The sequence below is a fragment of the Aotus nancymaae genome, unplaced genomic scaffold (genome assembly GCF_030222135.1).
Source record: "Aotus nancymaae isolate 86718 unplaced genomic scaffold, 86718_ANA_hifiasm-v0.15.2.pri h1tg000064l_1, whole genome shotgun sequence".
Taxonomy (NCBI): Eukaryota; Metazoa; Chordata; class Mammalia; order Primates; family Aotidae; genus Aotus; species Aotus nancymaae.
Window position 1 is genome coordinate 16869280 of NW_026988479.1, and position 25810 is coordinate 16895089.

Here is a 25810-nt window from a genome sequence, read left to right on the forward strand (position 1 = left end):
CTGGAAGAAGGGGGCCTGGAGCCCAGGGTGCCCTGAGGCAGCCCTCCCACCCCCTGAGATCAAGGCAATGGTGGTTTTACAGGCTGACGGGTCAGTCATGGCAGGGGCTGGGGGTTGGGGGGGCAGGGAGGGGGCAGGATGCAGGCCCCCTGTATCAGGAGCAGCACCCAGCCACCCCCTGAGCAAACCTTCCTGCTCCCAACTCACCCAACCAGGCCAGAGGCACAGTCATCCCACCCCTGTCCAGCTGCCCCCCACAGCCTCAGGGCCCCTCTGTGATGCTCATCTGGATGTGGGAGGCCAGCCTGAGCGGGGATCCCCCCCAGGGCACAGCGCAACAGTTCCAAAAAAATAGAGATTTATATTTTTTAAAAAAAATTAAATAAAAGCCCAGCTCTGCTGATAGGCAAATGTTACCCCCGTCCCCACCCCCACCCACCCATTGTTTTCCTGGCCTGCACCCCCATCCCACCATGGCCCCAGGGGTATTTACAACATGGAACAATAGAGGCCTGGGTTGGGGGGGCACTGCGGCAGGGAGGAGGGGCACAGGGCAGGTCCCCCGCCAGAGGGGTCCCCCAAGACAACACAACATCAACAATAAAAGTTGCAAATCAGGCAGAAATGGGAACATCATTCCAAGGTCCTTATATACAGACACTGCATGACCAGCAGGGAAGGGGGGCCCAGATGGGACTAGGCGTGGGCATGTGGCAGGCAGGTGGGCCAGCCCAGGGGCAGCAAGGGAAGACGAGGCCTCCGCTCCACTCCCACCCCCGTCCCTACCCCACCTTTGGTAACGAAAGCCCTTCAGGGAGCCCCTAGCCGTCAAGAGTTTACTCTGGGAGCTCCCAGGGAAAGGGGCTCCCCAGTTCAGCCCTGCTTCAGGGCTAAAATTGGGCGTGCTATCCCCGCCCTGGTCGGCCATGAGGGAAACAATGAGTTAGGAGTGTGCTGCCCACCCTTGACTCCACCATCTGCCCAAATTGAGGGGGTGCTCCCTGGAAGTCAAGGAAAGGAGCTCAGTCATTGTAGAGGAGCCCTCTTGGGCATTAGCTGCGGGAAGCCCCATAAAGGGGAAGGGGCCCCTGGGGGCTGGGAGATGGAAATGAGGGGAGAGGACCTGGACCCTGCATGGGAGAAGGGCCAGCGTGGTCATGAGGCCAGTGTTACCCCCAACTTGGGGCCCTGGCCAGGAAGTCCACGCTGAAGGGGTCGAGAGTGAGGCCCTGGAATGGGCCCATTTGGGAACTGGCCGGCGGCTGGGGGAGGGGGGCCGGCCGGCCAGAAGGGGGCTCACAGGTAGATCTCACGCTTGGCCGTCTGGGCAGATGCCGGTGTGGCTGCAGGTGGGAAGTCCGAGGTCTGGGTCAGGGGGATTTCCTCCAAGGTGGCCGAGTCCTTGCAAGAATCATGGCTACTGTGGGAGAAGGCACTGTAGGAGGGCAGGAGGCGCACGGGGGCCGTTTTGGTGTTCCGGTCTTCCGGGGGGCTGGGGCTGCCGGCGCCCGCAGGCTCCTGCCCTCCTCGGTCCTGGTAAGGCACGAAGGTGGAGAGTTTGAGGGCGCTGCTCTTGGTCCGGCGGCTGGGAGATGACTGGCCAGGCATCCAGCATGTGTCAGAGTGGCCAAATTCACTGCACTCCCGGGTACATGTGCCTGTCATGGCGACATCAGGCAAAGGGCGAAGGTCTGTAGGAACGAGCAGGGAAGGACAGTCATCAGACATACAGCGTCTGCAAAGCTTTGTGTCATGGCCTCCCACTGGCACCTAAAGTCTGCCTCATGACAGAGATACGCAGCCCTTCCTGACCACTGAACTCACAGGCATACGCATCCTCGAATAGACACATGTACTCCCACCATCCACCTACTGTACACACTCACACAATCTATCCTTTTTCTTTCTTTCTTTTTTTTAAAGATAAAGACAGGGTTTCACCATGTTGGTCAGGCTGGTCTTGAACTCCTGACCTCAGGTGATCCACCCGCCTTGGCCTCCAAAGTGCTTGGATTACAGGCATGAGCTACCACACCCAGCCTCTTTTTCTTTCTTTTTGAGACGGAGTGTTGCTCTTGTCACCCAGGCTGGAGTGCAATGGCACCATCTCAGCTCACTGCAACCTCCACCTCCCCAGTTCAAGCAATTCTCCTGCCTTAGCCTCCCGAGTAGCTGGGAGGTGCCCACCACCATGCCTGGTTATTTTTTGGATTCTTAGTAGAGATGAGGTTTCACCATGTTGGCCAGGCTGGTCTCGAACTCCTGACCTCAGGTGATCCGCCCTCCTCGACCTCCCAAGTGTTGGGATTACAGGTGTGAGCCATTGGGCCCAGCCTTATCCTTTTTTTTTTTTTTTTTTCAAGACAGTGTCTCACTCCCGTCACCCAGGCTGGAGTGCAGTGGTGTGATCTCGGCTCACTGCAGCCTCAATTTCCCAGACTCAGGTGATCCTCCCACCTCAGACTCCTGAGCAGCTGGGACTATAGGCATGTACTACTACACCTGGCTAAATTTTTGTATTTTTTTGTAGAGATGGGGTTTAGCCATGTTGCCCAGGTTGGCCTTGAACTCCTGAGCTCAGGCAATCCTCCTGCCTCAGCCTCCCAGAGTGTTGGAATTACAGGCGTGAGCCACTGAACCCTAAATAGACACATTCCTTCCAGCCTCACCTTTCCTACAGTGCTCTTCTCACACACCCACCAATTTTGCCCTCAGGTGCACAAACACACACTTATCTACACACTGCCTCCTCTATCTTCAGACTGGCTTAAACATCCAAATCTATCCTCAGGTGGGGTTGAGGAAACCCCCATCCTCATTGAAGGATACAATCAATCTCTCTTTCTCCCTCCCTCTCTTACACACACACAGATAGGCATGGATGCACAAATCTACTACACCGGGCACCTCTATTGTCAGATGAAATCGGGCATATGGCTTCCTTCAGAACCCCCTCAAGCCTCACATGCTCCCAGTGGTCCTGGAACCCCCACCCTCCCCCAGCACAGCAAGGCCTTGCTTTAAAGCCACGGGGAAGGGAGAGCTTCTATGTGGGGTATTCACATAGAAGCACACACTCATCCACGAGCACGCTCATGCAGCCCCTCCCCACCTCACTCTGGCCCCTAAACCATCCACCACCCCTGGCCTTGCCCCGGCTCCCTGCCCAGAACACCCACGGGAACAGGAGTTGGCTGCCTGACATCAGCAGTAGCCGGTGTAGTTGCTGGGCAGCGGGGGTCTCCATGGGAACGGCTGGGCCATGAGCACTTCCTGTCACAGCTGTCCCTGTCCTGCCCTTGCTCAGGGACAGTACGAGGCAGTGACCCCCCCCACCCTCCAGGGACATGGCTGAGCAACACTGCCTGGGACAGGGGTTCCCCTGGCACCACCCACCCTGGCTTGGCCTCCTGCCAGTGCCAGGTGAGGAGGGGACAGCTCTGTTGTTAACCCTCAAAGTGCCAAGGCTCTACAGCTCAGAGCAGAGTTGGGGTACCCAACATGGCTCAGAGCACAGCATGGGCACTGGGTGGGCGAGGCTGGGTGTTGGGCAGAGTCCCACAGACCCCAGACCCCAGAGCAGCTCCCACATACCTGGCACTCTGCCTCAGGGCCTGCTCCGGCCAGCCGGCTCTGCGCGGGCACAAAAAGGACGAGACGGGCATGAGATCACGTATGGAGGGGCGGGGTGGGGTGGAGGACACTCTGAGATCTAGTGCCTGGGAGGTTAGACAAGGGCCCTGTGCCCGAGGCAGGGGGTGAAACTCCCATTTTTTGTGGGGAGGGGAGGCCTTGAGTTGAGGGAGTGGGTAAGACCTGAGGACAGCTCCAAGTTAGAGAGTCTTTCCATCTCAGGGGCTAGCTCGTTCACTCTCCTCCTCCACAGGCTGCCATGGACGCCTTCACACATGCACACGCATGTGCACAGCACACACACTGCACACACACTTTCTGACAGCATACCTCAGCATCCATTCCCATGCTGATCTCAGCTCCAGCTCACACCTCCCTTTTGCCATCATCCTCCAAATCCCTCCCAGTCAGGTCTTTCTCCTCACCAGACCTCCTGTTTCTCTTCCTCAAAGAGGTGCCAAACCTTCTCCCACTCCTCTCCCCAGTGGATTGTCACAGCGTTCTCTGAGACTCCTGTAGCATCCAGGGCCCATTCTCTATTTTCAAGGTCCTCCCATCCATTAGAGGACCACCACCCACCTCCTCAACGTTTCCTCACCATTATGTGAGCCTTCTGGCCACCTCGCTCAAGTCCCTGTTCCCAGGTGGCAGTGTAAACATGGCTGGATGCAATAGCTTTGGAGTCAGAGAAGCCTGGGTTTGAATCCCTCCCAGGTCTGTTACTTTCTAGATGTATGACTTTGGGCAAGTGACTTAGCCTCTCTAAGCCTTAGTTTCCTCCATCGTAAAGTGGGTGCCATAAAGCTCTCAGATCACAAGAGTGGTTCTGGGGATTAAATGTGTGTATACCTGAAAGCCCTCCGCACGGCGATGATGACTGAACACATAAGAACTCAATACGGCTGGGCGCGGTGGCTCACGCCTGTAATCCCAGCACTTTGGGAGGCTGAGGCGGGTGGATCACTTAATGTCAGGAGTTCGAAACCAACCTGTCCAACATGGCGAAACCCCATCTCTACTTGAAATACAAAATTAGCCGGGCATGGTAGTACATGCCTGTAATCCCAGCTACTTGGGAGGCTGAGGCAGGAGAATCGCTTGAACCTGGGAGGCGGAGGTTGTAGTGAGCCAAGATCATGCCACAGCACTCCAGCCTGGGCAACAAGAGCAAAACTCCATCCCGAAAAGAAAAAGGAAAAAGAGGAGGATTTGTGTAAGGCCTTGTCACCATTCCCAGGCTTCCACTTATTCCTGGGGTGCCCTGACCATGGTGCTGTGCCTCACCATTCTCGGGGTGCTCCATCTCTCCTATGCTGCCGTCAGGGGTGGTGCGCTCATAGTGATCCTCAGGCAGGGCCAGGGGACCGAGTCGAGGCCCCGAGGATGACTTGCTGGATGGTGTCTCAGACTCCTCCAGGCCACTATCATAGTAACTGTGCTGGGATGGGTCCTGCAGCTCCTGGGCCTGGCTGGTGGCCGAGAAGGTGACGCGGCGGTGAGGTAACTGCAGGGAGAGAGATTGTCACGACTGACCACCCAGCTTGCCCACAGGGCCCACCACCATACCAAGCCCTGGTACAAGCCAAGCACCACCCTCCCCAGGCCTCAACAGCAACCAAGAAGGGACCCAGGTCCAGCACAGCACACTCCTCCTGAAAGCACAGGCCCCAGTAGAAGACTGCTCCTGAGTTCTGGGACAGCTCCTAGTACAGCCAAGTCCACATAGTGGAAGTCCCAGTACAGCTCAGGCCCCAGTGTTATTATAGCCCCTGCGCCACCCCAATAACCCTCATCCAGTGCAACCACTTGTTATAGCACAACCTTCTAGCTCTAACCCAGCTTTCCAATATTGGCACAGCTTCCCTTTAATCCCAAAATGGCCTGTAATACAGTGTAGAGCCCAATACCAGAGTAGCATGATACCACCCTACTCCCCTAATTCCAGCACAGCCTCTAAACACCAGCATAGCTTGCAATTTCTAGAATAGCTTCCTAAAAGCAGCAGATTCCTAACTCCCAAACAGCTCACCAATACCAGAACAGTTCCCTCATTCCAAACAGCACCCTCCAAACTCCAGCTCCTCACCTGTCTCACTGCTCTTGCCACTTTCTCCTTCCAAATGAGGGGCCAACCTTTCTTATCCTCTGTTCCTCATCCCTGGTTTGTGATGTTGCAGTAGCCTCAGGACTCCCAGCTGAGGCCTCTCCCATTCAGCCCCCCATCCCCACTTCACTCCTCTCCAGAGAGATCTGGGAGTGGAAAACAGAGGGAGGAGCTTGATAACAAACCAGGGCACCTGGGGGAAGGGGGCAAAGCAGAACAATGGAAACTCCCCAGTCTTCCCAATCAGGAAATAGAATATTCATTGGAGAGGGTAGGGCCCTGCCAGGAGCCTGGACATGGCGGGGAGGGCATGGCACCCATTAGGGATTAGGAAAGCTGGTCTCAAAAGGAGACTCCTTCCAGGAAATAGGAAGGCGCTTCTGGGATGGCTGCCGGGATGAGGAACCGGATGAGGAGCCAGACTTGGAGGCTTGGACTGGGGACTGGGGACTGGAGGTCGGGGGAGTGGAACGGTGACAGGCTGCTCCCAGCCAGCAGCCCTGTAGGCCTGCCACAGGTTAATGATCAGCCCTGGAACCTGGCAACCTCAACTTGGCACTTGGCATAACCAGCCAGCCACCCAAATACCCACTTGGGACTGCCACAGATTGTCCTGCCAACCAGAAATTAGGATTTGTAGAGGGCGCAGACCCAGGGCCCCTGGAGGCCAGGGGTGAAAACAGCCAAGCCCAGGGCCCTGCTGATGAGTCTCCAAGCTCCTTCCAATCCTCCAAGACTTTGGCAGTGCTTTGTCTTACTCTGTAACTCTGGATATGAGGTTATGAAGATGGCCAGGGGAGGTGGCCCTGGCTTTGTAGACTTACCCTCCTAAAGCCCCATTCAAGGCAGCTAGGGTGGGAGAGACTATCAGGACAGGATTTTTGGAGCTGGCAGAAAGATAGTCCAGAACTGCCTCCCCACTGTCCCCATTCCTGAAGACGGCTCACCTCATCTTCAGGAATAAGCAATCATTCTTGGGATCCTTGTATTGATCTAAAACACTGAAGGGTCTGGGTGATGACTGATAAGGTCTCCAAAACTGACATGGGCATTTGGGTCTGGGAGGCTACAAAGGAGTGTTGCCCACCTGGTGTAGGGGTGAACAGGGCCCATAGGGTCTGGGAGGCACGGGGCAGCATGGTTGTTGGTGCTTCTCTTTCCAGTTTTCTTTCAAGATACTGGCCAGCAGTCCCACCGCCCTGCAGAACCCACACCTGGTAATTGAGGGCTTCGGTCCTGCCTACTAAGCTAGTCGCTTGGTCTCTTTTCCCATGATTCTTTTCCGTAAAATGGAGGGTTGGGTTATACCCAACACTTAATGTTCCCTCTAATTTTATGACTATCAAATTATAAAAGCCCAGATCAAAAATCTCTCTCAAATTCTTTGAGTCCCGAAGCTCTAGACACTTGCTGATTATTTCCAATTGGCTCTGCCTACTGGCCGTTAAGATTCAACATGTCTGAAACAAAATTCTTCTTCCCTTAGCTTCTGTATGGGCAATCATCTCATCACTATCCCATTACTCAGACTCAGAAGGCTGATGTCTACCTGGAAGTCCTGGTAGCTCTCCCCTCATTCCCCGTCCCTACCCCATATCCAATTATCCCTTGAATCCTGTGGGTTCTTTCTCCCTAACCTTGGCCAAATTTATCCATCCATCACCCCCATTGCCACCATCAGTCCAAACCTTAGAGGTTCAGTCCTGTACCTTCATCTCTGTGCCCTTTTAAGCCCACCATATATTCCAGTGAACTTTCTAAAACTCAGTTCATCTAAAACACTCATGAGCTTTCAGGGACTATTTCTTTCTGAAGTACTTTTGGCACCTATGTCCTCACAACCTACAGTTCTTCCAGTCTCATCTTTCAGCTTTCTCTTATGCCCTCCATTCTTGCCAGAATATTACTTTTTCTGCCCTTTCCCTGCCTCCAACTTAGTTCACTCCTGCTGCAGAAGTTTGCTCACAGTGACCCTGCAAGGAGGCAGGGGACCCTCCTGCCCTAATCCTGCTCCTCATTGACAAGTTGGCTCAAGTTGCACTTTCTCCTCCCAGAAGCCCATTTCCATGTCCTCTGTAGTTTTCCCATACTGTACTTGTCAAAGGAAGGGAGGGGCAATATGGTAAAATAAATTCAGAAAACTCAAGAGGTGAACAAAATTGAGACTGGGCATGGTGGCTCACACCTGTCATCCCAGCACTTTGGTAGTCTGAGGTGGGCAGATCGCTTGAGCTCAGGAGTTGAGACCAGCCTGGGCAACATGGAAAAACCCTGTCTCTACAAAAAATACAAAAATTATCCAGGTGTGGTGGTGCACGCCTGTACTCCCAGCTACACAGGAGGATCGTTTGAGCCCAGGAGGCAGAGGTTGCAGTGAGCCAAGATTGTGCCGCTGCACTCCAGCCGGCGATAGGGCGAGACCCTGTCTCAAAAAAATAAAAATTGAAACAACGTCTAACACGTTCCCCCTTTTTTGGAGGACTCTATGGAGCCTTTAATAGTTGAATGTAATTGTGACTCTCTTACTACCAAAACCAACTTCATCACAGAACCCCTTTTTTATAGAAGAATAGATAATAGGAGAACTGCCTGCTTTGTGTTTGAATCTGGCTGCCTCACTATTTAGTTTTCACTTCTGCAAACTGAAAATTAAAGTGACCAATATTATAAAGAATTATGAGCACTGAATGAACTAATTCACACAAAGTGCTTAGCGTGGTCCCTCCCACCTAGTAAGGACTCAAAAAATGGAAGTGAGTGGTAGCAGGAGACATAGCTTCATGGAATAAGTTGGGAAAAGCTTTAGTAGGGCACTTCTCATTCGGCTCTTAGACTCTCAATTGCCTCATCATTCACTTGTCTGTCTTGTACAAGTATAGCCATTTTTTCATCAGGGTCTAGTACCATGCTGAGCACTCAGTGGAAACTTGGCCTATGTGTGTTGATGATGACAACAGGTGGTGTGATTTGGTTGTATCTGAATGTTGAGAGAAGACATTCAGTGTGGCTCGATGGATGGGTTAGGATGGATTAGAGCTGAGTAAAAGACAATCCCTCAGACCCTGGGAAAGAAAAAGAGATGAAGACACTAAAGGAATAGGAGAAAGATAGAAGCAGTGCCAGTAAGGACAGAAAAGGAAGAGAAAGAATGGGAGGTTGAGAGTTGCTGGAGGTCACGATGTGGTTAGATCTCACTTCCCCAGGCCCCACTCCTCCAAGACCCCGGGAGTTTTTACTTTGCCCTCTCTCCCACACCCAGGGCATTGGGGGAGTTTGTGGATGGAATCAGAGGAGAGAGCTGGCGCCTTGTTCCTCCTGGGAGTGTCTCAAGCCTCTTTAGTCACCATGGAGATAGGTTGCCTCTGGCCTCAGAGACTCCCCCAGGACCTGAGGCCCCTCAGCCACGCTTTAGCCTTCCTCCCACTCAGGCACAACCAGAGACAAGGTAGACCCAGGAGAGCAAGAAGTGAGAGACGGAGAGAGAGAGAGTGAGAGCCAGCAACCCAGAGTGGCCAGAGCAAGGAACAGAAAGAGGGGAGGGCGGTAGCATCACAGGCAGAAGGCAGAACTAGGAAGCCTCTGCTCATGAGCAGGGGACCCCCTAAGAGTGTGGGTGCAGGGCAGGTAAATGCAGAGAACTTCGGAATTCCCTCTTCTCCCCATCGGCCCCCTCCCTTTAGCTTGGGCTGGTGATCATGGTAGGGAGACACAGGGCAGGGCCAGCTAATTGCTGGGTGTTGAGTGCTGTTGTGATGAAGAGGTTGGGGAAGGGACTTAAGGGAAGGGCTTGCCCTGGGGGAAGGTGGCTGGCATAACTGAGAGGTTCTCTGCCTTCACCCAAGGCAGGAAGGCTGAATGCCACCCCCTACCAGGTGCTCCAGTCTGAGGTCTGTCAGAGGCAACTCAGTTTGAGCAGATTAGAAAAATCCAGCCTCAGATGGGATAGGACTTGGGTACAGCTCCACCTCCCCTTTCTGGAACATTCTTAGGAAGAAAGCCCTACAGACATGGGGCAAGGGGACACATTGCCAGACACCTCCGTTTGAAGGCTGGTCAGAAGGGCACTTTCCCAGACGTGGATAGGGACATGGGGGTGGATGGCAAGGTGGTAAACTAAGATAGTGTGAGGTGCAGTGGGCAGGTCTAGGATGTGGCAAGGGGCAAAGAGAAGGGAAGGAGAAACTGAAGTAGGACTGAGGACAAAGGGCTGCTTCCAGTCTCTCTCGCTTCTTCTCTCAGTTCCAGAAAATAAGAAACCAAAACTCCAAAAATAGAGAACTTTATTGTCAGGGCCAAGGGCATGTGGAACCCCACCCCAGGAGCCTAGTGGTGAGGAAGAGGTTGATGCCAGGACACACAGAAGGCACAATGGGGAACTCCCCCTCCCTGGCACACTCCCCACTCAGTTATCCACGGGACCGCAGGTCTCCCTGTTCCCTCCTGGAGAAGCACCTAGGGCTGGTCTCAGATAGAGACCTAGGTTTGGAGTAGACTTCTTCCCCATTTCCCTCCCCAATTCTGCGCACTTGCCCACCAGTCCCCACCCACAAGGCCCAGCAGCTGGTCCAGGGTCTGGGGACTTGGCAAGTCACTTCCCAGTTGGGAGAGGGCAGAGAGGAGACCATAGAGCCCACCTTCCCTTAATCTTCACTCAGCCTAATCCCTGTGCCTGGGTGAGGCAGCAGTGTTCTCACCAACACCCCACCTCCCACTGCTGCCTCAGGCTGGCCCCCACACAGGCAGGCACAGGACACCTGCTCCATCACTCCCACACCTCGGTCCAGATGGCTCCGTGGTAGGGGTGGGGTGGGGGCCGGGGTGTGCTGAGCCGAAAGGGCTGGCCTACCTGCTTGCTGGGGTATTTGGGGGGGTTGGTTCGGTAGCTGTAGTCGGAGTACTGCTCAGAGCCCGTGGACGTGGTGTCCCCGGTGCCCACGAATGTGTTTGCAGGTGGCAGGTCCTGTACCACCTGGTGCTTCTTGGAGGCCGAGGGTGACTGGGGCTGCAGCTGGATGGAAGGCAGTGGGGAGTTAGAGCGGTAGTGGCGACCCAGGTCAGGGCTGCCCGGTGGGTAGTTGAGGGGCAGGTGGATTCGGGGACTGTCCCCAGGGGCATCGCTCATCAGGTTGAACTTGAGGGACTTCTGCAGCCCGGCCTCATCCTCGTCCTCCACTGGCTTCACAGGCTTCGGGGACTTGCTCTTCTTGCCCTTGCTTTTGTTTCCCTTGGAGGTCTTGCCACTGGGCTTGGGGGCGTACAGGTCCTTGGTCTCCTTCTTACCAGCCTGGTAACCACTCTTGGCCTCCCGCTGCCGGCAGTAGCGCACAAGAACCGCCAGGGCGATGAGCAAGGCCACGGCCACCACACCGGCCACCACACCAAAGAGAATGTTGCCACGCTGCTTGGAGCGCTCGTATTCTGGATCCCCAGCGATGTCAATATCCAGTGGCGTGTCCAGGCTGTGGCCCAGGAGGGTGTCCAGCAGCGTGCGGTTGGCCAGAGTCTCATTGACATAAAGGTGGACCAAGGCTGTGCCATAGCGTGGGGGCTTGCCGCGGTCACTGACCTTAACCACCAGGCGGTGTAGCCCATGGTGGCGCCGCTCAATCTCCTTCTCCAGGGTGATGGCACCTGAATGTGATCCAATCTGGAAAAGTCCATAAGGGTTGCCACCTGCGATACTGTAGATCAGCTCAGCATTGACACCAGAGTCAAAGTCCTCGGCTGCCACTTGGCTGACCGTCTCACCAAGACGTGTCTGGGGGGTCAGCAGCCGGTGAGAGGCGTTAGAAGGAGCAGTGATATAGGGTGCGTTGTCATTCTCGTCCAGCACATTGATGGTGACGCCAACATAAGCTGAGCGAGGTGGCACGCCACCATCCACCGCCTTCAGCTGGAAGGTGTAGGTGCTTTGTTGCTCTCGATCGAAGCTCAGGCTGGAGAGGATGGTGCCCGTGCCATTCTGGATAACAAAGTCACCATTGTCCTGCTCCACTGAGAGCTGCACCTGGGCATTCTCCCCCTTATCTCCATCAATGACAGTCACCATGCCCACTGGACTCAGCGCTGGCATGTTCTCCATCACTGAGAAATTGTAGCCACTCAGCATAAATTTGGGGTCATTGTCATTGCAGTCCAGCACATTGACAAGGACAGTGGCTGTGCCCTGGAGGCTAGGGCTGCCCCGGTCAGCTGCCACCACCTTCAACTCATAGCTGTCCCGCTGTTCCCGATCCAGGGATGTCTTCACCTGGATCTCTCCAGTCTCAGGTGAAATGGTAAAGAGGCCCTTAGCAGCCGGCTCAGGCTCCAGAGAGTAAACTAGCTCAGCATTAGAGCCAGAGTCAGCATCACTGGCAGTGACCTCAGCGATCACTTCACCAGGCTTGTTGTTTTCCGGGAAGGCAACCTCAGTGACACTCTGAGTGAAGACAGGTGCGTTGTCATTGACATCCACCACCTGCACCTTGAGGGAGTTGGTGCTGGAGAGTGGGGGGTTGCCAGAGTCCACAGCCACAATCTCAATGGTGTAGTCTTTGGCTTTCTCGTAGTCCAGTGGGGTGGTGGTCTGCAGGAAATACTTCTTCTTGCTGTCACTGCCTGTCTCACTGGCCTGGCGCAGCTGGAAGGGCACATCACCTGCCACCACACAGGTGACAGCTGCATTCTCTCCCTCATCTCGGTCAGATACCTGCACCAGGGCCACAGCTGTCTCCTCTGCCACATCCTCTGAGATGTTAGCCATCCCATCTTGATGGGTCACCAGTCCTATGCCCCGGATCTCAATGGTGGGGGCATTGTCATTCATGTCCTTCACGGTCACAACCACCTGGGCACGGGCACTCTTGGGGTTGGTGCCTCGGTCCTTAGCAAGCACTGAGAAGCGCAGGGTGCTTAAGTCCTCACGGTCCACGGGGCCCTGAACAGTGATAAGTCCGGTGTTCCTGTCCAGTCGAAGAAGACGCCTCACAACTTCGGGCGCCTGGTGAAACGTGTATTCAATCTCTGCATTGGCACCTTGGTCTGAGTCATTGGCCTTCACCTATGGGGCAGGAGGGAAAAACAAGGAGAACAGAGATGGTTTAGATCAGAGATAGCAAATAAAGGGGCATGTGTGCTGCCAATGTCCTTTCCAACAAGCATGGCAGACACAGCCAATCCAACATCGCTCCCTTTCCAGAAGCCATGTGTGTACTGCCTTTTCCCAATTCGGACACTCTGGCAGGCATTACTAACCTATTTTCCTGAAGAGCCCAGATGCAGCCTGCAAATCCTAAACAGTGCTATCGGCAACTACTGGAGATGGGACAGGGCAGAATCAAACTTCGCTCGTCATTGCTGTATGGACCCACAAAAATACCAGGAGAGGATGAGGATCCAATAGAACTAGGGAAGCCGTTTCACCAATGAACCTTGCCTGAACCCTCCTGCAGAGACAGAGAGGTGTGGGTAGTAGAGATGGTGTACATGCCCGTATGAATGTGCACAATATGCATGCGTGTACATACGTTATGTGTACGATTGTGTCAGAATGCATGATTATGTGTGTTTTTTGTGTGAGAAGGTATATGTGTTTGTGTATGTGTGTGTTTGCACACATGAGTAAAGACTCACATGCCCACCTGAAGGCCCCAGGAAGGGGGGGATTTCTTTTGAAAGAAGTCAGGTAGGGTTGTGGGTCAGAGGAGCCCTCCAGGCCGGGCCCCAGCCACCGCTCTGTCAAACTGGGGAAACCTGTTTCAGTAGCTCCTTCTCCTCCCAGCTGGCACTGGCTGGCGAGGCACCAATGCGAGGAATCCGGCCTGAGCCTGCAGCCAGGAGGGAGGGGTTGATGCAGGCCACAGAGCCTGCTGGCAGTAGGCTGGGCTCCCAGCATCAAACAATGAACTGTCTGTCCCTTCGCAGTCAGCGGGCACGCCCTCCCACGCCAACTCTGACGCGCACTCGGCCCAACTCTATACAAACATGGTTGGTAATGGGGTAACAGGACACAGGTGGGAACGGCCACGGGGTATCACTGGACAGGGAGAAACATGAGGGCTGGAGTTAGGTCACAGCCAGACAGAATGTGACAGCTATGGGGAGTGAGGGGAGAAAAACCATAACTTGGCAGAGTCTCTGGGATAACAAAACGGAAGAGTCCTGAGTTCAAATCTCAGTTATACCACTTCCCAAGTAACTATATGACCTTGGGCCAATTATTTAACCTCCCTAAGCCTCAGTCTACGAATATGTGAAATGGGGATAATAATGTAACCTATTTGACAGGATCGTGGTGAGGATCAGATGTGATAACACAGGTAAAAAAAGCCATACTGCCTGACACAGGGGAAGTGCTCCCTAAATAGCATTTATTTCTCTTTTTGTCTGTCCAACTGTCTATCCTCCTACCCACCAGTCTCTGAAAAATCAGTGCTAACGCAGTGCTGCGCAATGCACCTAGTGAGCCCTCAAGCCACTGCCAGTCCTCTCCTCCTTGGCAATGGGAACTCTAGCTATCCCTGCTTGGGCTTTTTCTACAATGAAGACTCCAGACCTACAGCCCAAATAGCTCCTGGGCCTCAGGCCCGGCCTGCAGCTCATAGGATGCCACGGTTCCCCAGCTACCCTGGTCTCTGCTCACATCTCTGAGTGCCAAACCCTAACAGTTTCTTCTCCCCTCACCTCAGTCTACCTGTCACAAACTTTATCATGAGGATCCCCACTGTCTCCCTTGCCTCTAGATTGGTCATTCAGCTTCTTAACTGCCTCTTGTCTTATCTCCCTTTGTCTCTATGATTCTTGGCTTCAGTCTCCTTCCCATCCTTGCTCAGTTCTGATTCTGCTCCTTTCCCATGGCCTGTTTTCTTCCAGCCTCTCTTTTAAGCCCAGCTGACCTCTCGGCTTACTCTCTACTGTACTCTCCTGCTTCACCTCACTGGGAGGTGGTAAAGCTGTTACACACCTAAGCTCTGAAGTCAGACTCTTGGATGTGGCAAAGGTGGACTCTGAACTCAACAGCTGTAGGGTATCAGGCAAGTTTTCTAATTTCTATGGGCTCCATTTCCCATCTGCAAAATGGGGATAATGCTTACCTTGTACTGTAAGGATTGAATGATATAATACATATCATGTGTTTAGAACAGTGCCTGGCACCTAGGCTATCATTATTTGCCATCCCTGACTGTCTGTCTCCCTTTTCTTTCTCAGTCTCTTCCAGGTCTCAGTCCACCAGCCTCTAAAAAAAAGGCTGCAACTCCCACCTGTCTCCCACTTCAGCTTGAGGTCCTAGGACTAAGGGTTTTCCAGGATGGGTAACGGTGTCCAGGGCAGGCCGAGCCTCCTTAGCTCCCTCACATCAAAGAGAGAGGCATCTTCAGCCCATAGGGAAGGAGAAAGGAGCTGGGCTGGCAGGAGGCCAGAGCTGAGATGGCAGCGGGAGATACACCCACCTGTCTGCAGGGACGCGGTCTTTGCTCCCTCCCAGGCCCCAGCCCCACCAAGCTGCCCAGCGCCTGGGGCAGTTCCCATGGATAGGGGTGCTGAGAACTTCAACAGAGGAAATTGACCCCCCACTGAACCCACTGTGCCAAGCACCCTACACCTATGGGCACCCCATGCCTAGGAGAGGAGACAGGTATACAGACACCCCATTATGTCTTTTCAGGACTCTGAGGGACCCACCTGGCTAAAATGATCTCATTTGACTTTGTCAGGAAGAGGCAAAGTGGGGCTATGTCCTCCAGCTTCAGGAAACCTCATTTGGCTAAAGGGAAACTGTCCCTGGTTGGGAAGATACTCTTATCACAGGAGAGATTCTACCTGGATAAAAGGTGATTCCTTTGTTCCAACTCGGCTCACCTGGCTGGCAGAGAAGGATCTACTTGACTAGGGAGGGAGTTTCACTTCTCAGCGGTTTCCTCAGCTTGAGTCTGGCTTAGGGGTGGGAGGCTTACTGTTCATATGCTATGTCACTGTCACCTAAGTAGCCTAATAGAGGAAAGTAATACCACCATGCTAGGGTGGGGTGGGAAGGACTCCCCTGGCTGAGGCTGGGGAGAAGGGGTCTCACTACAGTATCCTGGCAGTTTTCCCCCTAAGTGAAGGAAACTCTCACCTGGTTGGGTGGGCTCCCATTTCTAATGGTGGGTCACCCTGACAGTTATATGGAGGGGGCCTCTCACCTGGATGACCGAGTGGCCTATGGGGCTATTCTCAGATAGTTCGGCCTCATAGGAGGGCTGCTCAAATTTGGGGGCGTTGTCATTGGTGTCGAGCACGGTGACACGCAGCAGGGCACTGCTGGCGCGTGGGGGGCTGCCGCCATCCTGCACCTTGATGGTGAGGTCATAGGAGTCCCAGCGCTCACGGTCCAGATTGCCCATCACAATGAGCTGTGGTTGCTTCTCCTCCTGGTCCTCTGCCACCTGCAGCCCAAATAGCTCCTGGGCCTCAGGCCCGGCCTGCAGCTCATAGGATGCCACGCCGTTGGGACCAGCATCACGGTCTGAAGCCAGCGGGATTGGGAAGAGTGAGCCGATGTTGGTGTTCTCGGGGATGGCCAGAGTGATGACTGGTGAGGCAAAGTTAGGTGTGTTGTCATTGATGTCTTGTACTTCTATCTGGCCCTCTAGCAGCCGGGGGCTGCCATTCTGCACAAGGTCTGTGATAGACACCTCAAACTCCAGGATGCAGGGCTCACCAGGGAGCTGGTTCTGGCATTCACGGAGCCCCTCACGGTCGATGGAGGTCTCGGTGGTGAAAATGTCACCTGTCTTGCCATCCACACGAAGGTATGGGGCACCCACCTCTAGCTTGTACAGGTGCCCCACATCTGGAAAACCATAGTCGGCTGCGAGGCTCCCGATGAGGGTGTTGGGCGGCTGTTCCTCCAGCACCTTGTATACTACCCGAGTGGCGTGGCCTGGGGATGGAGCCAGCAGGAGCAGCACTGCTAGCAGCATGGAAGACAGCAGTAGCCGTTGCCCCCCAGGGCCCGGGCTGCGCCTCAGGGGCCCCATCCTGGCAGGCGCCAGAATCAGGAGGGCTGCAAGGGGAAGAGGCAAAACAGAGGCCATGAGCTGGGAAGAAGAGGCTGGCCATGAGCTGCCCAGAGCTGGCCCCATACTCACCCTCTCCCATTGACACACGATTCTCCACAAGGGCAGTCAATCCCAGCACAGAACCCTGATTCCAGAGACTCAGATCCCTGAATCTCATCCGCAGCTGGGTGTAGCAGCAGTGTCTGCCCCAGCTGGAGGAGCCAGTAAGAGGCCTGGCAGGTCTAGAGCAGCTCCCGCCCATGGAACGCCCTCACCCACCTGACGTTCCCTGGGCCCAAGCCCGGCCGCCCGCCCTCCTTCCTTCTCTCCCTCCCTGCTCTCTGCTTCACCCAATACCTCCTTCTCACCAGCATCCTGCCTTAGTCACCCATGGTAATTACCCTGATACTGAGATGGGGAGAGAGAGCCAGTGGAAGGGTGAGGCCTCGAGTACCCCCAATTGGAGCACCCCCCCCACATGCATGGTAGGAAAGAGACACAAGTACCTTCTTACACACCCCAGACCCTGGGACCATGACTTCTCACTCTGGGCCCCATTAAGATTGACTGGAGGGAGAGGTGGTGATGTCTCATTTCTCTTTATTCTGAGATGCCAAGTCAGTGCATATGCATGAGGTATGACAACTCAAATTCTCTTTTTCTGACAATCACCCACGGTGCCCAGTGTTCTCCACCCCCATAAAAGGCCAGCTTGAATTGGGCAAGGCTTGTGAAAATGGTTAGGGTTGAGGAGTAGGTGTTAGCCCTCCCCGACTTTCCCCCAATACACATGCCGCAGAGCACGCACACGGGCCGCAGAGCACGCACACGGGCCGCAGAGCACGCACACGGGCCGCAGAGCACACACACATGCCGCAGAGCACGCACACGGGCCACAGAGCACACACACGGGCCACAGAGCACACACACGGGCCGCAGAGCACGCACACATGCCGCAGAGCACGCACACATGCCGCAGAGCACACACACGGGCCGCAGAGCACACACACATGCTGCAAAGCATGCACACGGGCCACAGAGCATGCACACAGGCCACAGAGCACACACACAGGCACATTAACAGTTGCTAGGGCTCCTCTCCTCTCCTTCCTGCTGCCACAGGCAGGTGTGTACAAGGGAACACAGGTCAAGATTGGGGTCAGAACTGTGGTTAGGGCGGACTAGCCCTGGAATTGTCATTGGGAGCTGCCCTGGCCTGTCCTTAGCAACTGGGAGCCCAGCAGGTCTAACTGGGACAGAGCCGCTGATGATGACACCACCAGCCATTCCCTGACCACTCCCCCACCCCACACCCTCTGGTCTCTGGATGAACATCTGGCTCCTATTTGACCTCTATCCTTGTATATCCAGCCCCAACTTCACATCTACCTCTCCCTGCCCACCCCCAAATCCTTCTAGTGAGAGCTCTGCATGCCCCAGCCAACCACAAGCTGCACCCCAACCACCACAATAACCCCCTTCTTTTGCCCATCTCCTCTGGCTTTGAGGTCATGCATTGGCAGATCCCAGCCAGACTCAGCTACTGTCTCTGTCTTGAATGCCCCCTCCTCTCCAACAAAATCATGGCTACTCTCTCCTCTATTCAAATCCCAAATCTTTGGATCAGCAGTTTCTTTAGAGGCTTCTGGTTCAGTCTCCCTTCCCCACTTCCCCACTTTTACCTGGAACAGCCACCCCACATCAATCCCACTGAAGGCAGGCTCTGGTCCTCCAGGAAACCACAGCCTTCTCCTGCCCACGGTGACCTCTCTTTCCTCCAACTCACAGCCGCTTATTGTCTGCTCCAATCCCAAGGCAATGAATCACTGGGCTGACTGGGACACCGCCCGCCTGTGTTGTTGTTCAGCTTCAGTGCTGTGCACCTATTCCTGAGTTCTCTGCCTCTCCAGGTAGACGCCAAGCACCCTGAAGGAAGGGACAGTACTCTGTACATTCACGCATCCTCTGTCCCCAACAATGCACCTTTGCACATCTGGGTACACTGTAGGGACTCACTCATGCATTTAACAAATGTTTACTGGGCATTTACAATGTGCCAGGCTCTGTCCTGAGCAGTGGGATGCAGAAGTAAAAAAGACTGGCTCAATCTGCCATGACAATGTTTCTAACTCAGTGACTATTTGTCCATTTTGTTTGGTTGCTTCTGTATACCATTTGGCAAATGTAAGGCAGGAGGGTGGAGAAGATCGAGGGCTGTGGCATCAGCAGTCTGAGGCAAACCCATCTCCTCACTTCCTGGCTGCATGACCTGAAGCAAAGGATTAGTGCTGCAGTTTCCTTATCTGTAAAATAGGGTGTTTGAGATACTGTGGGCTAAATGTGGGTATTCAACAAAGGACTCCTTCAAAGCATTCAGCACAATTGTAGTTACGTACCTGTTTGGAAAATGTGTTAGTTGTCTTTGCTACAAGATGGGGGGCAGAGAGCAGGACAGTTTCTACTCTGTTTATTCCTACCTCCTCAGAGCTTAGCCCCGGACCTGGCACACAGTGGGCACTCAGCAGCTCTTGAATGACTGTTATTTTGGCTTTCTGGGCTTAGCCTTTCCTGATACTTGCTGTGTAACCATTGTTCTTTTACTTGCTCACTTACCCTATTGCCCTACTCCACTAAGAACTTTCTGGAGTAAAATTTAAGTCTCCTGTGTTTAGGGCACATGGTAGGCTCTCAGCAAATGTTCACTGAATGCACAGAGTCCTTAGATAAGTCAAACACTTTCCCTCCTCTGTGTGGCCTTCCAAGCACAGGCCCCTCCCTAAAGTCTGTGCTGCCATTATCAGATTGGTGTGTATGTTTGTTCCCAGCTGCAGTCTTTTTTTTTTTTTTGAGATGCAGTCTCGCACTGTTGCCCAGCCTGAAGTGCAATGTCGAGGTCTCACTGCAATCTCCGCCTCCCAGGTTCAAGCAATTCTCCTGCCTCAGCCTCCTAAGTGGCTGGGATTACAGGCACCTGCCACCACACCCAGCTGATTTTTTGTATTTTTAGTAGGAGTTCACTATGTTGGCCAGGCTGGTCTTGAACTCCTGACCTTGTGATTTGCCCGCTTCAGCCTCCCAAAGTGCTGGGATTACAGACGTGAGCTACCGTCCCCCGGCTGCCAGCTGTAATCTTAATCTATTTAAAGGAAACAGGAATTTATCTGATACTCCATTTGGATCCACCCACCCTCCAGCCACCTCCCTTCCACCTGCATGGACTTGGCACAAGGCTCATTTGACCACTTTGACCCCAAGCCAAACACATCCCCAAAGGACCGTCTCTAGAGAAACTCATCCTCTTATGGGCAGCATATCTTGCTGCCACCCTCCTCTGCATACACAAGGTGGTATCATTGTGCACCCCAATTCTCTGCCTAAGTCTTGGCAGGCCAGGCGTTATGTGGGACGCCCATGGGAATTACCCTAAACCTGACCAAGAGGAGAAATAAGGAAGTCACTGTTTGCCTTTGTTCTCTCCAGATCAAGGATATTTAAGATATTTAATCTTTGTGGTCACATCCTCCTTTAAGAATTTTATAAAACCATGGTGCAGATTTTTCCAGGAAAAATGACTGTTCACAAATTTTAGCTGCAAATTCAGGGGGACATGATCTGGCAGTCAGGGTGAAATGATGTGTGGCCACTCCAAGAGCTACGAATTAAGCCCCTACCTCAGGCTTCCTCCATCTCAGAGTCACAACCTGAGGCCCTATAAGCTTTCAAACCTCGTAGGCAGAACAGGCACACAAGCTGGTGAGACTACTCCCTCCCCCCTCACACTTTCTCTCTCACCCTTAGGAGATGCCTTACCTTCAGCCAGCAAAACAACCAGTTAAGGACTGTGGTATCTAACTCTGAATTGGAAAGAGAAGGAAAACCAGAGGATAATGTCCAACTCAAGAAAGGTATGGGATGGTGGGGCACAGAAAGGTCCCAGAAAGTAGGAGGTAAGTGGGGGAAACAGGGTTAGAGGGAGCTGCTCAGAGTGGGAAAAGGAGCTGAAGAGGGTTTAGGCCCTTCAAGCATTTGGAGAGTTCCTTCAAAATGAGGATTATCTGGCCCCACCCTTAGGAATCTTTATTTAGGATGTGGGACCTAGAGAAACTCCCAAGCAATTGTGATGCAATGGTCAGACCCTCTGGGTATAATTTTGAGATAATTCGGGAGTTAAGAAAGAGCCTGAGGTCCCGCAAACTGTTACCATCACCTCTGCCATCATCATCACTCATCATCATCATCATTCCCGCAAACACTCACTAAGATTTTACTCAGTACTAAGCATTTTATACACACGATCTCTTTCCTCCCAACCCTCTGAAATGGGTGCTATTTATTATCATGCTCCTTCCCATATTACAGATGATCAAATAGGGGCTGAGAAAGAATAAACTGTCTTAAGTCACAGAAGTAGTACGTGGAAGAGCCAGGACTTGAGAAGTAAGAATGTGGGAAAAGAACAAAAATACCTGAGGCTAGAATCTGACTAATTGTGTCACACTGGCCTCCCCACCATTCCTGGACTGCCAACCCTGCCCAGTAAGGAGGGAATAAGAGCGGGCTTAAGGGTCAAGGATGAACAGCCCAGGCTCCCTAGGCTGCTGCTCTTCACCCAGGGGCCTGTAGGGATACAGGGAGAGAACCTGGAAGGGCAGGAGCCGCAATAACGAGGCCTTTCCTCACTCCTGCCCCCACCATCTCTGAACTTTGTCCTCAGTAATTGGGCACTGGGAGTCATTAGTTCCACACGGCAGCCTCTGAAACACTCAGCGCCTTATCTGCCCTTCCCCAGGCTGTGGCTGCCTTCCTGGGGAACAGTGCCCCACCTCCCCCCAGTGACATGGGCGCTCAGGACCCTGAGAAGCCAGAGCCTCAAGGGGAACAGACACAGGAACCCATGTCCCTCAGATAGAGGAGCAGAAAAGCCGTCAGGGGTGTAGGAGGAAGGGATAAGGAGGGGACAGAATCCCAGAAAAGCTGAGGGAAATATCATCTGTGTCAACATCTGGGAAGGGATGAGAATGGAGGTGAGGGTTCACCCGGAAACTTCATTTCCAGCCCACCCCGGGGACCAAGGTCCATTTTGCTGAGTGCTGTGGCCAGAGAAAAAACACAGAGGCAGCCACCACTGTCTTAGTAGCCAGGTCAGCTCTGACTCCCCACCCTCACCCCAGCACTCTTACTCAACGGTCACTGCCCACTGCCGAGGGCACAAAACACCAAGGGACAAAGGGACTGTCTGGGAGGAGAGGGGAAGCAAGTGGGGTTGCCTGGGGTGGAGCTGAACAGAAGCCTCCCACAGAGAGCAAGTGTGCAGACCTCAGCCCCTCTCCCCTCTCTCCCACAACCCTCTATTAGTCTCTGCAGGTCTTCCAGGCACCTGGCATGCTTGAGTCAGACTGTCGGGATTAGAACCCTCGCTCCACCACTTCCTAGCTGTGTGACATTAACCAAGTGAATTTACTTTTCTGAACCTGTTTTCCATACTGTGAAATGGAAATAATGAATCCTGCCTCTTGAAATTATTTGGGAGAATTAAATGAGATCTCATGCCTATAAAGTCTATTACATTAAGGTCTATTTACATTACATGTAAAAGACAAATCATTTTTTTTTTAAGTCTTCCAATTGCTGAATAGACCATTTTATTTCCAGCATCAGGCACACAGTAGGTGCCCCTTGGTTCAGTGAATTAACAAACCTTGCTGATTGGCAAGTCTGATGAAGACAATGATGATATGTATTTTACTACTGCATCCACAGCACCCACCATGAGCCCTGGCAGATAAAAGGTACTCAATACACTGTTGAACAGAAATCTCTGCACCAACTATCCTTGCTCGCGGCAGGGGCAGTCCTCACCCACTATCAGAAGGACCTCCTCCTCCCCCACTGCCCCTCCCCCAACCTTGATTCCCACTTAGCTCCTCCCCTACCTTCGCAGGCCCCCTCCTGGCCCTTGAAGCCCATTCTTCCCAGCAGTTAGCTTACTATCGCTAGCACAGCTCCCCTGCAGAAGTAGCCACAACAGTAGGCCCTCTGCTAGGAAGATGCCAGGCCAGCAAGACACCCCCTTCCTGCTGAAGTCTCTTTTGGAATTGGGAATTGGAGGTGGGTAGGAGAAGGGGAAAAACTAAATGCGGCCAGAACTGAATCGAGACTTGTTTTCCTACCACACTGCCTCTAGCCACCTCTGGTGGCCCGTCTTCCTCTCCCCTCGATTCCACCCTATACCCTAGTCTAACTGTAATTACAGGTTTCAATTCCCTCCACCAGACCCTCACGTCAATAAAGTAACACCCACCTACTCCCTCACCCCCCAACACAGCTAGCCCTACGGGTCGTCATAAAAAACTTTCTGGGCGGCCCCTTTCCTGGCGGCTCCCGAGGGTTAACCCAGAGCAGGTGCTAGAAGGCTCGCGGCGTCTTCCGGCACGAAGTCCAGGACTCTGCCGGTCCGAGCAGCCCCAGTACACACCGCCTTGGTCAGCGGGCGCTCCCAGCGCACACCCAGCGCGCGAAGCGACTCCTCCCAGAGGACGCGGAGTGTGTGTGTGTGTGTGTGTGTGTGTGTGTGTGTTGCGGGGCTTGGGGGATGGCGGTAGTTTCTTGCTTGGGCTCTGGTCGCCCCACCCCCACCCCGGCAGCGCCCGGCCTCCAGGAGCCCAAGGCAAAGAGAGGGCGAGGCGTGGTAAGAACGCGCCTCGGCTAGCGGGCCACTTGCGCCCCCGGCACCCAGGCCGCCGCGGGGAATCCCTCCTCCCCGGCATCTCCGACCTCAGCCTAGGGTCCCCAGCAAAGCGGCGCCGGCGCGAGCAGCGCCGCGGGCGCCGCGAGGGGGCGGGGAGGGAGCTGGCGCCGGAATCACAAAGCCGCGAACCCGGCTAGGCGGGGACATTCTCATAAAACCGACCCTCTCGTAGCTGGCGGAGGGGAGTTTTACCCTACGCTCAATCCTCCAAGGCCTCAGTGCCACCTGCCAGTCTTTCCTGGCAGAAGAAATAGTAACCGACCACTGTTGGGGAAACTGAGGCCAGAAGTCTGACTTACGGAGGGTAGCTGGGAGGAGGGGAAGGGGTGCGAGACCATCTCGCCTCCAAATTCTGCTCCTGTGGCTGCCGCGATCTCCATTCTGGCTCCAGGGCCTGCCCGCGCACACACTGGCCTACAGCTAGGACCAGGCGGAGGGGGCGCTCAGGTGTGAAACGGGCCAAAGCGTGCGGGACCCACGAAGGTGTGCGGGACCCAGGTGGCTCCGAAAACTCAGCTAAATGGCCGGAAGAGGGTGGCAATCACAGTCCCCGCCTTGCACCCTCTGCAAAGGAACCTGGGACCCGGGAGCCCCGGGGAGGCGTGAGGGCTCGACCAGCCAGGTCCAGCTAGTTCCCGGAACACCGGCCAGTTGGGCCCGGGAGTGGGGGTTGGGGAGGCGCCGGCTGGGAAGCTGGTAGGCCGGTCCAGGGTTCCCGCTGTGTCGGTATTTACAATAACAATGTCGCGATTAAGGTGACGGGGCGCCGGGGGCTCGCTGAGGGATCCCGGTGGCTTCTCCAGCCTGAATCAGGACTCCGAGGGAGAGGAACGGAGTGTGTGTGTTTGTGTGTATGCGCTGCAGGGTGTAATGTGACACTGTTGGTTTGTGTGTGTGACACCCAGTGTTAAGATGGGTGAAGCAGTGGGTTCTGTGTTTGTGACGGTGAGGCGCTGCTGTAGGTGCCACTTACTGTGTTAGGGTGTGTGCCGTCAAGGGTGTGCTGAGATACTGGGTTGTGTGTTTGTGTGGGTGCAGTCGAGGGGTGCAAGGAGACCTGTCCTGTGTACATATATTCTGGCCAAGAAGTGGGTAAGATAATATATGGTAGGGTGTGTTCCTTAAAGAAATGTAGGGGATGGCTAGGTTTTGAGGGTTCATGTAGTGAACCGTGGCTGTGACACTCGTACATAAGGGCAGGAGATTGTGTTTGCGTGTCCACTTCGCCGGGTGTCACACTCGGTTGTGTTGTTGCTCTGTAAAGCCACGGGTTGTGTGTCCGTGTTGCTGATCGTGCAGACACAGAAGCAGATTCTGAGCTGGTGACGGTGCCCCAGTGGGCGCTGGTGTGCGGGAGGTATGTCTGTGTGCACATATGTACGGATGTATGTATGTGTGTATATATGTCTACGGTCTGGCCCTCTGGGAGCCGCGGGAAGCTGGAAGCGCCTGAGTGAGCCGAGCTAGTAGCCCAACAAGTGTGTATGTATGTGTTGTGGACAAGGGTCCTTGCTTGCTCCGTCCTCCGGGAGCCCTCCACCAAACTGGGGGCCGCGCGCTTCCCCAAACCCATCCTCCACGCCTCGCGCTCCTGGCGTCTCCTTATCCCCGTCTCTTCGAGCGTGCCCAGGTTCGGGACGCGAGGACTAGGGTCCTGCTTAGCACCCCCTCCTCTCCCTCGGCTTCTCGCCGTGGACCTGGGAGGCCGGAATGCCTTGGCCGCAGCCCCCACTCCGGGCTCCCGGCCGCCCCCACCTCAACCCCCACGCGCCGAGCACCGGCTGGGCCCCGGCGGCCTCGCTCCGCGAAGCGCCCCTCCCTCAGCTCCCGCCGGCCATGGCCGCTTCGGGCCCCAAGCCGCTGCCGCCTCCTATGCCGCCCGATCCTTACCCGCCTCTGGGCAGCGCCGGCCGCCCGCCCCACTGTCCATGAGCCGCCGCCGGCCCCGGCCCGGGCTGCCGATCCGCACGGCTGGGGCAGGCGCTGCGGTTCGGGCTCCGGCTCCGGCTGGCTCTGGGCGCAGCAGCCCTACGGCTTTGCGTCCGCGCCGCGCTCCCGCTCCCCGAGTGTGTGAGGCGGTGGCGGCGGCGGCGGCGGCGGCGGCGGCGGAGCCAGCAGAGAGCGGAGCGCACAGCCCGGCCCGCCCCCTCCCTCCCCCCTCCCTCCCGGCCCGCCTGCCTCCCCGCCCCCCCTCCGGCCGGGAGGTGGAGCTCGGGACTGCTTCGGTCCGGCTGGGAGGGGACCCCTAGCACGGCTCCCCAAAGCCTGGACCCCTCCCTTTGCCATCTCCTCACTGCCCAAGGC

The 25810-nt window shown here is 54.7% G+C and overlaps 1 protein-coding gene across 7 annotated transcripts; it reads right to left on the reverse strand.

Moving 5' to 3' along the window:
* On the reverse strand, positions 1 to 25578 carry PCDH1 (protocadherin 1). Of its 7 annotated transcripts, none has more exons than XM_012462364.2 (5): positions 25397 to 25578; positions 15901 to 16763; positions 10584 to 12779; positions 4918 to 5137; positions 1 to 1691 (listed from the first exon to the last, which is right to left on the reverse strand). In XM_012462364.2, exons 1-5 carry the CDS (start codon positions 25434 to 25436, stop codon positions 1297 to 1299), a joined length of 3714 nt encoding a protein of 1237 aa, XP_012317787.2. In that variant the 5' UTR covers positions 25437 to 25578; the 3' UTR covers positions 1 to 1296. The 7 variants fall into 7 exon arrangements, with proteins under 7 accessions (XP_012317787.2, XP_012317938.2, XP_012318002.2 ...); XM_012462515.3 differs by lacking the exon at positions 25397 to 25578 and adding an exon at positions 23806 to 24073 and having other exon boundaries at positions 457 to 1691; XM_012462579.2 differs by lacking the exon at positions 25397 to 25578 and adding an exon at positions 18545 to 22627 and having other exon boundaries at positions 457 to 1691.
* Between the last annotated feature and the right edge of the window lie 232 nt (positions 25579 to 25810).